The sequence below is a fragment of the Sycon ciliatum genome, chromosome 5, assembly GCF_964019385.1.
Source record: "Sycon ciliatum chromosome 5, ocSycCili1.1, whole genome shotgun sequence".
Taxonomy (NCBI): Eukaryota; Metazoa; Porifera; class Calcarea; order Leucosolenida; family Sycettidae; genus Sycon; species Sycon ciliatum.
Window position 1 is genome coordinate 189,701 of NC_088647.1, and position 17,652 is coordinate 207,352.

The 17,652-nt window shown below is 49.3% G+C and overlaps 1 protein-coding gene across 1 annotated transcript in view; it reads right to left on the bottom strand.

Moving 5' to 3' along the window:
• Positions 1-17,652, bottom strand: part of LOC135817065 (uncharacterized) — a 67,826-nt gene that overhangs the window by 10,574 nt on the left and 39,600 nt on the right. The window contains exon 16 of the mRNA XM_065330165.1: positions 13,816-13,856. Coding sequence (XP_065186237.1) covers positions 13,816-13,856 — 41 coding nt within the window. The remainder of the gene's footprint in view (positions 1-13,815; positions 13,857-17,652) is intronic.

Consider the following 17,652-nt stretch of genomic DNA (forward strand, 5'->3'; position numbering starts at 1 on the left):
TATGGTCCACGCCGGAATTTCTTCTTGATGTCACCTTTTGCAGAACCTATGACACATGTCGTACAAATCACGCGCAAAGAATGCGCCAGAAGACAATTTTTATCGCAAGTTTGTGTTTTGCAGCTTCCAAAATAAATATTTGAACTCTTTCTCATTATAGTGTAACTTGTAGTTCCTGGGTCCTTTTTAGTGTTGAAACGAGCGTATCTATAACAAACGAGCGATCAGTTCCACTAACGAGCAAGCTATCGAGCGAGCTAAAGATTTTCATTGATGTGGCAAATCATGATTTTTTAAATATTTTTTTCAAGTACGATTTTTTTAAATTTAATTCAGCTGGTCCAAATTATCACCGCCGGCATCTGGGGATGCTGCTGCTTCACTTCGGACTGCTGTTTGGTGTCGAGACGTCTTTTCAACGCCGTCGTTGAGCAGCCGTTGTAAGAATAGACCGTTTTGCAAACACTGTAGCCCTGTTCTTCGCTGCATCGCGGGAGAAAACTTCCAAACGTAACTTTCACTCGAATTGAGAGTTGACAGAAGTTTGCCCTGCAGCAGGTCAGCAGATGCGGAACAAGACATCAGTGGAGTCCACCAAAGCTGCAACGACAACTGAAACAACTATGTTACTTAGTCACTGTCGTGCAGGCGGCATGCAGCCACTGTAACTGCGAGTGCTTTTCACTTTGCGCGGGACTGGACTCTCGATCGACCAGGAATCGTAAAAAAAATTCCGACTCCCCGCTCGACTTGTACTGCCATGTGTACGAATTACGTTGTACGGTGTTCGTTAGTGCAAACAAGCTGGCCGCACAAACGAGCCGAGTTTCTGGCGAGCGAGCTAACGAGTACCCGGTGAGATCGTTTCAACACTAGTCCTTTTTCTTTTCCATAAATTTAGCCTTGGCTCTCCATCCGAGTCATTTCTCCTTCAGTAGCTTTTTACCGTACATTTCAAGATTAGTGAAACGCTGCCGAGTTCACGTGGCCACAGACTTGCAGTGCATATTTCGCATGCTATTACTCATCATCCCCCAAAAAAGGTGACGTCAACCAAAAATTCCACTGTGAGCTAAACCAATTGGAGTTGCATGCTCTTGTGTATGTGTAGCATTGGCACGCTGGTGACTTGTTGTGTGTCTTGTGTATGTGTAGCATTGGCATGCTGGTGACTTGTTGTGTGTCTTGTGTATGTGTAGCATTGGCACGCTGGTGACTTGTTGTGTGTCTTGTGTATGTGTAGCATTGGCACGCTGGTGACTTGTTGTGTGTCTTGTGTATGTGTAGCATTGGCACGCTGGTGACTTGTTGTGTGTCTTGTGTATGTGTAGCATTGGCACGCTGGTGACTTGTTGTGTGTCTTGTGTATGTGTAGCATTGGCACGCTGGTGACTTGTTGTGTGTCTTGTGTATGTGTAGCATTGGCACGCTGGTGACTTGTTGTGTGTCTTGTGTATGTGTAGCATTGGCACGCTGGTGACTTGTTGTGTGTCTTGTGTATGTGTAGCATTGGCACGCTGGTGACTTGTTGTGTGTCTTGTGTATGTGTAGCATTGGCACGCTGGTGACTTGTTGTGTGTCTTGTGTATGTGTAGCATTGGCACGCTGGTGACTTGTTGTGTGTCTTGTGTATGTGTAGCATTGGCACGCTGGTGACTTGTTGTGTGTCTTGTGTATGTGTAGCATTGGCACGCTGGTGACTTGTTGTGTGTCTTGTGTATGTGTAGCATTGGCACGCTGGTGACTTGTTGTGACTTACTGTGACTTACAGTATAGGGTATAGGGTATAGGGTATAGGGTATAGGGTATAGGGTATAGGGTATAGGGTATAGGGTATAGGGTATAGGGTATAGCGTATAGGGTATAGGGTATAGGGTATAGGGTATAGGGTATAGGGTATAGGGTATAGGGTATAGGGTATAGGGTATAGGGTATAGCGTATAGGGTATAGGGTATAGGGTATAGGGTATAGGGTATAGGGTATAGCGTATAGGGTATAGGGTATAGGGTATAGGGTATAGCGTATGGGGTATAGGGTATAGGGTATAGCGTACAGGGTATAGGGTATAGGGTATAGGGTATAGCGTATAGGGTATAGCGTATAGGGTATAGGGTATAGGGTATAGGGTATAGGGTATAGGGTATAGGGTATAGGGTATAGGGTATAGGGTATAGGGTATAGGGTATAGGGTATAGGGTATAGGGTATAGCGTATGGGGTATAGGGTATAGGGTATAGCGTATAGGGTATAGGGTATAGGGTATAGGGTATAGGGTATAGGGTATAGGGTATAGGGTATAGCGTATATGCAGCTTATCCCCGTACGTTAGCATATTCTCGTACGTTAGCGTACGGAGTTTGTGTGTCTATAAAAGCTGCTGCTCACAATTCTTTTTCATGCCAATTAAAGTTCCATTTCAATCAGAGTTAGAGTTGTGTTCATTTCAGTTCAGTTTTTAATATACAACAGTGTGTTCACTGAGACCCTTGTACTTTTGCCTCCGAGAGACTGCGGCCCGCTACATATATGCTCGCGATCCTTGAGGGTGGCGGTGATTCCCGTAAACACTGGTTTACAGGCATCCAGTACACTGATATAAATATTCATACAGTCTGAAAGTGAGATTGCTGTAGTGCAGCCATCGCACCCGACACCCAACTGTAACTACCCCCCCCCCCCCCCCCAATCCAAAAACATATCAATTTACCTTCTAGATTCCACGTCTCACAAGTCCATATTGTTTGGTACTTTCACTAGGCCCTTACACATTATGTTTTGGATTGTTGGCATTTTGGGGTAAAAAAGCATTCTCGGCGGCCGTCGAGCATTTTTTTTCAATTTCGAGGGGCTAATCTCCAGTCTAAACTCAATTTCGTGCAGACGCCACAGCTACTTCTGGTTTCCATGAAGATACCTAAAAAATTCAAAATTTTGAATTTTGTTGGCATGGCAACAGGCACATAATTTTGAATTTTCGGGTAATCTGGCGAGAATTTTTAAATTTTCTGGAATACTTGGTCCGCGTCAGCAATATTGTCGCTTATCTTTCAGCTTTGTTTTCATGTCGCCAAGAGTACATGAAAACCAGAGTGTGCAGCTTGGGGTAGTTGGTGCAACGAGATAGACACCTAAAAACAAACACAAACAGCTTCAAGTTTACACGGCGAGAGAAAGTATACAGGTTATACTTGGTGAGAATGAAATCGATAGAAGTATACTGATCATGGCCAAACACTCGCCTTAGGCACCTATTGCTGGTCGACTCCGGGGCCGTTTCTGCTATGGGTTTCTGTCACGGCGGAATTCCGTGATAACGTCATAATTATTCCCGTAGCTACGCAGAAGACGTTACGTCAGTAACGTCTGGCGCTAGCCAGGGTCCACACAGCTTCAATTTGGTGTTTGTTTGTTTGTTTGTGTGTTTGTGTCACGCCTGGCGCTATTCCGTATCTGTCCCGTACCGTACCATCAAACACAGCTGGCCACATACAGCTGGCCGCAATATTCAAATACTAGTAGGGCTTTCAAACGCAAGGTCATAACGTGAAGCAACTTGGAAGAATGAGTATGAATGCGAAGTGTATGGAGGAATGCATGTAGGGCGATAGTGCGTGTTCGAATCCCAGGTATATCCCGGTAATGCCTGAAAAAAATAGGAGAATTGAAAAATTTATAACATCCCTTTTCTTTTTTTGCCGTCATCAAGGCGGTAGACGGTGTCGTATTACCCTCGACCGCACCTGTCCCGTACCTGTCCCGTACCTGCCCCGTACCTACCCCGTACCGTACCGTACAATCAAAGACGGCTGGTCGCAATGCATATTCAAATAGGGCTTTCAAATACAAGATCATAACGTGAAGCAACTTGGAAGAATTAGTATGTATGCGAAGTGTTTCGGGGGGTGCATGCAGGGCGATAGTGCAGGTTCGAATCCCAGGTTATGTCTAAAAACAAAAAGTAGAAACTTATAAGAATTTATAACATCCCTATGCTTTTTTGTCTAGGTCATCAAGGCAAAAAAGCATAGCGTAGGGCCCTGAGCCTCCAAGCTCTCTCGTTTGGTGCGGATCTGAGGCGGGAAATGGCGTAGTGCGTACAACTGAGCTGCAGTTGTGCAGAAAGAGACCTCCTGGAATCCGGCTTGTACGCACTACATCACTAAAATGATGTAATCACGGAATTCCGCCGTGACAGCAACCCATCCGAGCTGCACACTCTGGTTTTCATGTACTCTTGATGTCGCCAATGCTAACTGTACAAGAGGGCAAACTCAACACCACTTGGTATCTCGATCCTGGGAGCCCGCTGGCGTCTGTTTGGGCACGTGCTGCGGCTGGACCAGAGTGCACCGGCGAACCTGTCAATGTGCTCCTACTTCAAGCCATCCACTGAGCCTACCTGGAGGGGCAGGCCGTGCACAACTCTGCCGGTCTTGCTCAGACACGATCTCGAGCTGGTTGGGAGGACCCTCAAGACCTCGGCAGATCTTGAGGAGCTGAGGAGCATCGCCCAGAATCGCGGGGCGTGGAGCTACCTCAGCGGCCGCATCCTGGAGAGATATGTTGCTGCTCACGGATGAACCCTGGTAATGATCAGCAAATTCAAATTCAACTCGGTTGAGCTGCTCGTTTGCTTGTTTTAATTGTATTCTATTTTCGTCACGCGTTTTATATCGCATATGTCTTTATATCGCCATCAATATCCTGTTTGGCTGTTGTCGCTTCGGCTTATGCAAAAGCTATACATGCTGTGTATATCTACATTGCATTGATGCCAACGCGGAGAAGCTTCTTATAATGCTCACTTGGCAGCCCATTTCTGATTGATACCATGCCGCATGAAAATAAATTTTCTTGTCACACTCTGCAGTAGGCATTTCCCAAATCGGCCCGATTTTTCGCCTAATGGCTTATCGATCGGCTAAGAGAATGTCCAAATTCGGCCATATTAAATTCGGCCATATTATGAGCCCCAAAGTCAGTATTCGGCTCAAGGCAGTACTGTACTTGCATTCACCGCCCGTAATTCAGGGTATATTTACATGCACGCTTTAGAGGCACTAAAACATTGATTTTCGGCTAACTCAGTGCAAAATTTGTAAATTCGGCGCAATTATCGGCGATTTCTTCACAGCCCTTGATTTCGTCGTCTTTTCATGCTGGCCGACTTGGGTAATGCCTAAAGTCGCAGTCACCTTACGCAATAATATTATAATGGTTACAGGGATTGTATTTACATACTGCTCATCGATTTTCAGCGAATTCAGTGCAAAAATTGCATATTTGGCAAAAAGATCGGTGATTTCCTCAAAACCACAGTTTTCGGCAAATTCTTCGGCCGGCCGATTTGGGAAATGCCTAGTGAGCGGGCAAGAGCGGCAAGAAAGTAATCGGCTATAAGTACTCGGAATCAGTTCGATTTTGCAAAACAGCCAAGATCGGTCACCTCAGGGATCGCTTGCCAGGCTGACATCGCAATTCCCTCACCTCCAGCTCAACGCTCGGAGTATCCAGTGTATCGTGGAGATTTGCTAGTACTGTGCGCATCATCGTCATTCAAAATAAAATCTTGCAAAGAGCGGCGACTGATTTGAACAACACGGGTAGACGTGCTGCCCACGCAAAGTCCTATAGAGAAGGTGACCGTCACGATCGACTTCCCTTTAGAAAATAGCCAGGCAGCTGAGAGGAAGAGAGATGAGCTTGCGAAAGCGAGAGAGTCTATCCCGAGCAAAAATATTTGTCACCAGCGCCGAGAGCAGTGACAAGGACCACAAAAAAAGTATAACCCTTCCTTGGACAATAAAATCTTCATGGCTAGTTGTCATTCTATACCTTACTTTCTATCGTACCAAGTTTTATCACCTCAAGTGCACGCATTGATGTCCAAAGTCTAAGTTCAAATTGTCGAAAGATAAGCGACAATATTGATGACACGGACCAAATATATCGGAAATTTCACAGAAGCATTTTGAGCTAAAAAATTCGCATTTTGCATTTGCATTTTAGCTACATGAAAACGCATATTGTGGAAGGGCCTAACTTACACACACTGATCAGAATCCGTCAGGCGAAATAGCACGTCATAGTACATTTGAAATCAGCGGGAAGAAGATGACGATGTCCACTAATTTAGTATCTGTGCACACGAATCTGCTGTGTGTGTGACTCTGTGTGTCAGCTATGATATCATCTTCTGTGGTTCCATGCCTAGCATGTACGTCTGAACCATCCTGCAAAGTTTGAATGACGTATGTTCAGAAGGTCTTCCGATGAGACACACTGATTGTGACGTCGTGACGCATTCCATATATCGCATGTTACATACTAATAAGTTTACTACTCGCTGTGCCTTGCACGCCGCCACACACTTGGACTATGCATGCCTTTTCCGTGTGATGCGTCGTATGCACCACGTGGCTGCTGTTATTTGAATTTATTTGAATCTCTCGTGCTTATCTTTCTGGATACAACCTAATTGTTTTCCGTTCTGTTCTGGCGGTTTTTAGTCTTGCCAAGACGTTGTCAGCCAGTCAGTTTTGCTTGTCAGAAAAGTAATGAAAGTTGATGAACACCTCTGAAACTCACTGTCCCAGTCGGCCTCATTTCCAATGGTAGCAAAGGATGGTTTCTCTCAGTAATTAGAGTGATGGACAGTACTTCAGCCGAGGGCGCGTCAGAGCCCGCTCCAGGTAGTTTGGAAGAAACTGCGGCCACGTCAAAGGACGGACAGGCGACGTGCAGTGGAAACCAGGAACAGCAGGTTCCTGAAAAGGGTGCACAACAGGACGTCGATTCGAACGACGACGAAGTAGAGTCGAGCGAGGAAAATTTGAGAGTTCTCAAGACTGTGGCAAAGAGCCAGTTCACGAATGCTCGTCGTGGGATCTTGAGCAAAATAGCCCACGGCCAACATGTCTCGAGTGCCGAGTTAGATGCACTAACGGGGATACACCAGCGTGCAACGAGCGTCATTGGCGATCTCCTGAGCTTGTTCGCGAGCACCGTGGACAAACAGGAAATCAAGGAACGCAGGAAACTGATTTCCGAGCTGGAGAAACTTGAGGAGCTTTATTCTGATGCTACGGAGAAAGCAGCAAGTGTTTTGTACAGCACTCAACATCAACATGAGCCACAGCTGATCATCCGGGATACTGGCCCAGGTTTGCACCACGGTGCTGGATTCTCCCCGCTCCCTCTTCCATCTAGCGACAACACAGTGCCTGGTAGTTCAAGCATCGGCGACAGCAGCATGAGGACGGAGAAACGAGTCGTGGATGGTAACTCACCAGGCAACGCCAGTGCTATGAGCGTATTGAGTGTGGGGTCTGCTATGTCAGCGGGGACTCTGGGAGCACGAGCTGTGCAATTTACCCAACATGCCACAGCAGGTGAAAGGACCGCACCATTGCTCACTGGCGCAAGAAGTCTGAGGCATGCAGCCAGGTCCTTCGTTCCGAGTTACAGGGACTCGGGTATTGCACCGCAGTGGAGTGAGCATCCCAACACTGCGTTCCAGCCGCCAACTGCCACAACGTCACCTCGGGCAGCGCACAGCACACCGGTTGTTGCAGAAACCAATCAGTTTCAGAATGCTTGGGCGCATCTCCAGAAGATTACTATCCCAGTTTTTGACGGAGACAAGCGCTGCTTCCAGTCCTGGTGGGCCGCATTCTCGACTTGCATTGACACGGCACCAGTCACGGCAGATTGCAAGATGTTGCGTCTGCGCCAGTACCTGCAAGGAGAGCCGTTGCGTGCCATTGACAGCTTCGGATATTCAGCTGCTGCGTACAACGCGGCCAAAGCTTTGCTGCTGCGGAAGTATGGCGGTGAACGGCGGCGTATTGCAATCTATCTCGAGGAGATCGAGGCCATGCGACCAGTCCGGCATGGCAAGGCGAAAGACCTTGAGCAGTTCTCTGAGCTCTTAGCAGTAGCTGTGGTCAACCTGGAAGACGCTGGTCGCGCTGCTGAGCTTGGCGCAGGCTCCTTTTATACTACTCTGCTGCGGAAGCTGGACGAGCAGATTGTTGTACGCTACCATCGATGGCGCTACGATCGGTCTCTGGCGGAGTCGGTGCACGGTCTGCTTGAGTTTTGCACATTGGAGGCAGATTTCCTGGTTACTGCATCCGAAACTGTCAGCGGATTCGGCACCAGCGGCAGGAACGACTATTCCCGCACAGGTCGAGACCATCGCAGTGAACGGCCTAGGACGCTAGTGACCAGCAGTCAGCCTCAGTCACAGTGTGCATCCTGCGGAGGCCAGCATAGAGCTTGGCAATGCGTTGCCTTCAAAGCGCTAAGCCCCAATAAGCGCTGGAAGCTGGCGAAGGAAAAGGGCCTCTGCTATCGTTGCCTCGACACAGGGCACAGTGGACAGGATTGCTCATGGGGTCGCGAGTGCGGGATCGGCGGCTGCACCAAGGTACACCACCGACTCCTACATGGTCCGACCAAACAAGCCAGTCCGCCTGCTTGATCTTCGAACGACAGTCAGCAACAACAGTCAGCAGCCTCAGCCTCCGAGGAGGACGAGTCGCGCACAACGCTCTCTACCGCAAGCACTGCTACCCCAGCCGTGGCCATGCGGACAGTGCCAGTCCTGCTGAAGCACAACGGGGCGGAGCTGAGAGTAAATGCGTTGCTAGACGATGCAAGTACGAACTCATACGTCAGCTCGCATGTTGCGAGTGAGCTCGGTCTTGCTGGAGAGCAAGAGGATCTGACGGTAAAAGTGCTCAGCGGCCGCACAGAGGCCTTCCGCACGACCTCAGTTTCCTTTAACCTTTCCAGTATAGACCGCCGCATGTGCATGACAATGCACGCCTACACTGCCGACTCAGTGATCGGAACCAGCGGCACGGTCAACTGGCAGCATAAGAAGCAGCAGTGGGCTCACCTGCTCAACGTTCCCTTCCCAGCACTGGAGAAGCGCCGTCAAATTGACGTTCTGGTCGGCCTGGACTGCGCCGAGCTGCATAGGTCGCTGCAGGAGATCCAGGGTGGCCCCGGCGAGCCGATAGCCCGACTTACACCTCTCGGCTGGACCTGTGTCGGACGTGTCAATCGCAGCAAAGCAACGAATCCCGTCACCCTGATGGCTGAGGCAGTGCCACAGGACGTCGGGGACAGTCTCGCACAGCTGTGGCAGCTAGAACAATACAACCGGGCTGAGCCACAGCAAGCCATCCTGTCGGCGCAGGAGAAGGAGGTAGTGCACGCTACGAAACAGTCGCTGCAGCTCGTAGACGGACGCTACGAGGTTGGCATTCCATGGTGCGATGGACCACCTACGCTTCCTGACAACTTTCCCCAGGCCATGAAGCGTTTACGTAGTACGGAGATGCGACTGGCGCGCGATTCGGATGCAGCAGCAGCCTACAGCAGCATCATCAAGAGTTATGTCGACAAAGGCTACGTCCGTGAGGTTGCCAAGGACGAGTTGAAGCCTGGTCAGCAGTGGTTCCTGCCCCACTTTGCCATACTTCGACCAGACAAAGCGACAACAAAGACCCGGATCGTATTTGACGCATCGGCGAAGTATGAGGGCACATCTCTCAACGACACGATGCTTCCAGGGCCGAAGCTACAGCGGCAACTTCCTAGCGTTCTGACCCGTTTTCGCCAGAAGCCAGTAGCCATCGTTTGTGACATCGCAGAAATGTATCTGCGCATCGGACTGCGTCCTGAGGACCGGCAGTATCACCGATTTCTATGGCGTGACCTGGATGACACGGCAGCTCCGCGAGTATATGAATTTCAACGACTGGTTTTCGGAGCTAACGCGTCGCCATTCTTGGCGCAGTTTGTATCCCATGAGCACGCTAGAGCCCATCAGCAGCAGTATCCGTTGGCAGCCGAAACTATGCTTGCTTCAACGTATATGGACGACTCCATGGATTCTGCTATGGATGACGTCGAAGGCGTAATGCTGTACGAGCAGTTGTCGGAATGCTGGCAGGGAGCTGACATGCACGCCCGAAAATGGCTCTCGAACTCCAAAGTAGTCATGGAGAAAGTGCCCAAGGAGGATCGAGCAAGCCAGATCGACCTCGACTCCCCGCAGCTGCCAAGCGTCAAGACACTTGGACTGCTGTGGTCGGCCACGACCGACACCTTTGCGTTCAAGCCAACAGCACCAGGCCAGCAGCGCATCACCAAGCGCTCATTCTGGAGTGCGACAGCTAGTGTCTTCGACCCGCTGGGGTTCGTCTCCCCGTTCATCATGAAGTCACGCATGTTGGTGCAGGACATGTGGCTACAAGGTATGGACTGGGATGACCCGCTCCCTGATGAGCTCAATCAACGCGTAACCGGATGGTATACTGATCTAGCAGCGCTCTCCCGTCTCAGCATCCAGCGCTGTCTGCAAGAAGTGAATGCAGGCAACCCCGTCAGTAAGCAGATCCACGTGTTCGCTGACGCGTCTGAAGGTGCCTACGGCGCGGTGAGCTATCTGCGCTGCACGTATGAAGACGGCCATTAGTCGACCGCTATCATCGCAAGTAGATCCCGTGTCGCTCCCACCGTAACTGTTTCAATTCCCAGGCTAGAGTTGTCAGCTGCTGTAATTGGCATGGAACTAGCAGTTTGGGCATCCGACATCCTCAGTCTACCGGTCCACGACACTGTCATCTGGACAGACAGCCTCAACGTTCTGTACTGGGTTCGGAACCGTGCGCGGAACTTCAAGCCATTCGTTGCAACGCGCGTAGGTGAGATTCAGCAACACACTATTCCCAGTCAATGGCGCCATGTGCCGACGAAGGAGAATCCAGCAGATGTTTTGTCCCGTGGTTCGTCAGCTGGTGCTCTCATCGATGATGCGCTCTGGTGGTTGGGTCCCGACTTCCTCCGCAAAGGCGAGGATGAGTGGCCGACAATGCGTCTCAGTGAGCCAAGATCTACTACTCACCTGGAGCAGAAGAACAACGCAAAGTCTGTCCAAGCACCGGTTGCCTTGGTAGCAGTTACAACTCCTGACGCCGAGCTACCCTGGTTACTCGACCCGACACGATTCTCGAGTCTCAATCGTCTTCTCCGACAGCGCGCTTGGGTGACGCGCTTCGTGCAGAATTGCCGCGTGCCAACTGAGCTGCGACACACCGGTCCGCTATCCGTAGACGAGCTCGAGAGCAGCAAAACCAGTATCATTGCTGGTGCGCAGGAAGAGGCGCTGGCAGAGGAATATCGTCTTGTGAAAGAAGGCAAGCCCATCCCCACCTCGAGCAAACTCGTTAAGCTGCGACCTATGTTGAATGATGATCAACTGCTATGCGTTGACAGTCGACTGCGAAACGCGCAGATACTCGAGCAGCCAGCCAGATGCCCTGTCATCCTGCCACGCGGGCACTGGGTCACTCAGCTAATTGTGAAGGAAGCCCATGAGCAGAGCCATCATGCTGGCGGAGTAAGTCACACGTTGGCTCTCTTGTCGCAGACGTATTGGCTGCTTGCTGGACGAGAGGAGATCAAAGCGTGGAAAAAGAAGTGTGCCCATTGCCAACGACAATCAGCGAAGCCAGGAATGCAGATCATGGCACCGCTACCGACCGTCCGTGTGTCTCTGCCCATGAGAGCGTTCTCCAGAGTAGCAGTGGACTACGCTGGACCCTTCACCACCAAACAAGGTCGCGGAAAGCCGCGCGCGAAGAGGTACCTGTGCTTATTTACGTGTATGCAGTCTCGCGCGGTGCACTTGGAGATGGCCGTTAGTCTGGACGTGGATGGATTCATGAACGCCTTCATGCGGATGACGAGCAGGCGCGGTGTTCCACTACAGGTTGTGTCTGACAATGGGACCAACTTCGTAGGCGCTGCCAATGAACTGCGGAGGTTAGTGGCCGCGATGAATGAAGGCGTGGACCGACGATTAGCGGACAAGGGAATTCGGTGGTCCTTCAATCCCCCCGCTGCTCCTCACTTCGGTGGCGTCCATGAGGCGCTCGTCAAGTCAGCAAAGCGCGCCATCTATGCGATCCTGTCGGGCGCGGAAGTAAATGACGAGGAACTCATGACCGCAGTGACTGGTGCAGAGGCACTACTGAATTCAAGGCCACTGACGTACCAGTCGGCCGACGCGAGAGATCTGCTGCCACTGACGCCCAACCATTTCCTGTATGGACACCAAGGCGAGCCATTTGTTCCCAGAGGAACGGACACCGTGGAGCAAGGCCATCGACAGCGCTGGCGGGTCATCCAGAGTCTGGTGTTGCAGGTGTGGAAGCGCTGGATGACCGAAATGCTCCCCCTGCTTCACCCGCGAGCAAAATGGCGCCAGCCGCAGCCCGATCTCGGTATCGATGATGTTGTGCTGATCGTCGACGCTGCTGCACCACGAGGCCAATGGAGGCTCGGCCGGGTAGAGCAGCTGTTCCCCGGAGTCGATGGGCGGGTCAGAGTGGTGCGAGTGAAGGTCGGTGACACTTCACTTGTCCGCCCCATCGTACAGCTGTGCAAGATTGCCGCGGATTGACTCTGTGTGTGAGCAGCACATTTTTGCTCTTATCTCTCCTCATCTCTCTCCACTGCTTTCTGTTCGGTCTATTTCTTTATCGTTTAATTTATTCTGTACTTGATTAAAGCTGGTTTAATCAATGTAGGGGAGGATGTTCAGAAGGTCTTCCGATGAGACACACTGATTGTGACGTCGTGACGCATTCCATATATCGCATGTTACATACTAATAAGTTTACTACTCGCTGTGCCTTGCACGCCGCCACACACTTGGACTATGCATGCCTTTTCCGTGTGATGCGTCGTATGCACCACGTGGCTGCTGTTATTTGAATTTATTTGAATCTCTCGTGCTTATCTTTCTGGATACAACCTATTTGTTTTCCGTTCTGTTCTGGCGGTTTTTAGTCTTGCCAAGACGTAGTCAGCCAGTCAGTTTTGCTTGTCAGAAAAGTAATGAAAGTTGATGAACACCTCTGAAACTCACTGTCCCAGTCGGCCTCATTTCCAACGTAGGTTGAGCGATTGCTCTGCGAAACATACTTTTTGAAATTCTCTTCATAGTATATCTTCCACCATTGAAATTTCGAATTTCTTCAAAAAAAGTGCTGAGAGGGGTGGCTTGCAACCTCGATATGGCTTGTTCCAGCCATGCTTTGGAGCCATCTTCTGTTGAAGTAGTGGCGGGGATCTGCCCTGCAACTGCTCCAACAAAAAATGATTCGATCTGAGAAAGGGTGAGACCGCGAATCTCGGTTGAATATTGAGTATTTCAAGCCTTTTCACGACGAAGATGGAGTTCTTTTTGGAGATGGACGTCGCGGCAAAAGACATGGTGTCCGACTTCTGGCGTCTGGTGAAGCCAGGGATCATTTGTCCAGTCAGGTCGGCAGCCTAACCGTCGGTAAGCTTGTGTTTGGATCCCGTTCTGCTTGATGTGGTAAATTTGATATCGCACAAATTGATCTCAGCATCGTGCGTATGGTATTTTATAATCAGAAAATCCCAAAGTGTCTCTGTGTGGCCGTCCTATGCCACGAGAAACTCCAATTAGGCTCCTATGTCCTCTGCCTTCATGATTAAATGTCCACTTCGTTTGAACAACGAACACAACAATCGAGGACGGCTTTGCAATGAAAAATACAGCTATACTGGAGCTGAAAAAAGAAGAAAAAAACGTGCTCAGGATGAGACTCGAGTACACGCATACTCTCCCAGCAGGTGAAACGCAAATTTTTGTGAAAAATGCGTGTCGCCGACTGACCAGTAATTTCGCCTGACGCATACATACACAACCAAATCCCACCTGCCTAGCAGCAACATGGTAATATCACCGTTTATGTCTAACTTACAGCTAGAAAGAGGCTTGATGGATCTGCTTTTGATGGCCGTTCTAAACACAAGTGGATAGGGAAACAACACGGTTCTCACCAATGACATCACCAATGACATCACCAGTAACATCAACTTCCTGGCATGAGTCGCATGACTAGCACCCGGTCTGACTTGCTATTATGCACTTCAGATTCACTATTGTTTTTATTCTCAAGTGAGCAGCACAGTGACCACACTGTACACATCAGCAATTTGTACTATCTAGGGATTTAGAAGGTTTACATGATCCATGGTCTAATCCGTTGATCCCCGAGCTGCAGAGAGTGCTCAATGTCAGAGACAGAGCTTAGTACATAGCAGACTCTGCGGAGGACGTTCAGGTTGGTTGTAACTCTGAGTTTCATGCCGCTAGGCAATCATCAGACAACTGATACTCGGGTCTACCCAACAGTATGCTTATAAACACATAGGGCCACAAGCATAAACAAATTTAGCGCTAAATCTGGTGTGAGGTATGGGGAGAAAGCTGGCGCGGCCAAGGCGCGACAGGGGAAGTGCCAGGATGGTGGCGGGCAACAGGCAGGTGTGAGCATGAAAGCGCGGAAAGAGGCGATGGGGAGGCAGTGTACAGCAGATGGGTGGAGGTGCCAGGAGGGTGGCGGGCAATGGGCCAGTGAGATCGCTACAAGTAGGGAGTCGTTTGGTGACGGGCAGGCGTGAGCAGAGTGGCATCGCCGACTACAGGTTAAGGGATTTTGTTAAATAATATTAAATGGGTGCTCAGGCAAAGTGCAGTACAGTACATGTACTTGGTCAGTTCATTTGATAGGTGTGAAATTTGCGAGGCGGAACTTATTCTCATGCCTGCATTTCGAGACCATCTTGTTGAGTAGGAGCTTCTTGGGTGTAGTCAGGATGTGGATTTTTTCCACGGTACAAAGATTGCATTTTTTTGACGCACATCAGTATGATCGGCTCTTCTCCCGCACCTTCCATGTAATGGTCAACGACTTTCCCTCGCTCTTCAGCTCCCATACGTGTTTTGCGAGCTCAGTGCTGTTTTTGTATTTTTCATGACGCATGGAGGTCAGGTGGTTGGCATGACGGGCTTTGAAAGGTGTCTCTGATAGGCCGATGTAAATCTTGCTGGTAGATTCTGCAGTGGCCTCATACACAATCTCCTTCGTCTGGCACTCTCCGCGCAGCGGGCAGGACTCCTTGATTCTACAGTTGCATGCCTTGGTTTGTTCTGGCTCTCGCAGGTTGCTCTTGTTGTGGCTGCTGATGACCGCTCCCATGTTGGGCATGCAACTGTAGCTCACTTTCAGAGTGTTACGGTTGAAAATCTTCCCGAGCTTGGATGTTTTCGGGAAGTGCCTGGAGACAAGGCTCAGGAACCTACCAGCGACGTTTGTGCTAACGTTTTTAGAGTAGGGAGGGTTGAACCATATGACCTTCCGGCTGCGGTTCTTCCTGCCCCTGTGCTCATGTGCCTCGGGCTGGAAGCTCAGCACTTCGGTGTATCCACTGGCCTTTAATGCGGTCTGGTACATGGGGGCTGCATGGTTGAATGCCTCCGCGTCGCTCGATATAGCGGAAAGGCGCTTATTGACAGCAGCAGGGATGTTGTTGGTGATCCCAGGCGGGTGGCGATGCCACTCTGCTCACGCCTGCCCGTCACCAAACGACTCCCTACTTGTAGATATCTCACTGGCCCATTGCCCGCCACCCTCCTGGCACCTCCACCCATCTGCTGTACACAGCCTCCCCATCGCCTCTTTCCGCGCTTTCATGCTCACACCTGCCTGTTGCCCGCCACCATCCTGGCACTTCCCCTGTCGCACCTTGGCCCGCGCCAGCTTTCTGCCCATACCTCACACCAGATTTAGCGCTAAATTTGTTTATGCTTGTGGCCCTATGTGTTTATAAGCATACTGTTGGGTAGACCCGAGTATCAGTTGTCTGATGATTGCCTAGCGGCATGAAACTCAGAGTTACAACCAACCTGAACGTCCTCCGCTGAGTCTGTTATGATCCATGGTCTACGTAACTCACGATTAAGATTGCGGCCCTGACCTCTTAACCCCAAGCACGAACCAGACAAGTGACCATATCCGCAAGTGTATTTTATTTAGCCCTGCTCCAAGGGCAATTGTAACAGGCAGCCGGGGCTGAACCAACATGACTTAACATTACAGTCGCCTGCATCATCTCCCTGACTGCCTGGTGACTGCACTGTTTAACCCAGACAATCTGCTAGCTGGGACTATGCATGTCAAGGACTTGTTCTCTACACTGGAGAAGCATGTCAATGACTTGTTCTCTACACTGGAGAAGCATGTCAATGACTTGGTCTCTACACTGGAGAAGCATGTCAATGACTTGTTCTCTACACTGGAGAAGTATGTCAATGACTTGGTCTCTACACTGGAGAAGCATGTCAATGACTTGTTCTCTACACTGAAGAAGCATGTCAATGACTTGGTCTCTACACTGGAGAAGCATGTCAATGACTTGTTCTCTACACTGGAGAAGCATGTCAATGACTTGGTCTCTAAACTTGAGAAGCATGTCAATGACTTGGTCTCTACACTGGAGAAGCATGTCAATGACTTGGTCTCTACACTGGAGAAGCATGTCAATGACTTGTTCTCTACACTGGAGAAGCATGTCAATGACTTGTTCTCTACACTGGAGAAGCATGTCAATGACTTGTTCTCTACACTGGAGAAGCATGTCAATGACTTGGTCTCTAAACTGGAGAAGCATGTCAATGACTTGGTCTCTACACTGGAGAAGCATGTCAATGACCTGTTCTCTACACTGGAGAAGCATGTCAATGGCTTGGTCTCTACACTGGAGAAGTATGTCAATGACTTGTTCTCTACACTGGAGAAGCATGTCAATGACTTGGTCTCTACACTGGAGAAGCATGTCAATGACTTGTTCTCTACACTGGAGAAGCATGTCAATGACTTGTTCTCTACACTGGAGAAGCATGTCAATGACTTGTTCTCTACACTGAAGAAGCATGTCAATGACTTGTTCTCTACACTGGAGAAGCATGTCAATGACTTGGTCTCTACACTGGAGAAGCAAGCTATTACTACTGCTACTGCTTTGTATGCAGAGATGGCAGTGCAAGCTAATACTACTGCCGGGTATCCAGAGACAGCAGAGACAGCAGTTACAGAAGAAAACACCAGTATTAAGATAACTGTGGATTTCCTATCTCTTAATTCGCTAAATCCTATATATAGGATTTTGGTCATATTTTTCAACTCAAAATGGGTGTGGCATGAGCATAGGGAAACGTATGTGACCAATTCTTCCGTGTTAGGTCTTAGTCGATATGGAGAGTTGAATAAGCAATTTTTTCAAATACTAACATCTAAGGCTCATCTCCTTGCGCAATATTTCTAAGGCCTGTGCCCTATTTTTCGAATCCTATTAATAGGATTTGAGATTTTACTGGACCTTGTTTTATCCTTAAAATTGGTAGTTTCACGACGGCATGTGCGATATGTCGTCATGAAACCACCCCGTGCCACACCTGTAATGTTCTTTTGCACATTTACTGCTTCAGTCCTTCCCATGACACCAGCTGAACAATGCTGCTCAAAATTCCAATTCTTGCTCAAAATGGGTATTCATGATGTCCTTTGAATTTAAAAAGTAAATATTCATGCCTCAAACTTATTTACAGCTTCTAATAAAACCATTATGCTCCTATTATGGGTCATGAATGACTCATAATGACCAATAACAACGGCATAAAGGTCACGCATTTTCAAATCCTATATATATAGGACTTTTGCCAGCAAATTAAGAGATCAACTCTAGTAGGAATGCAC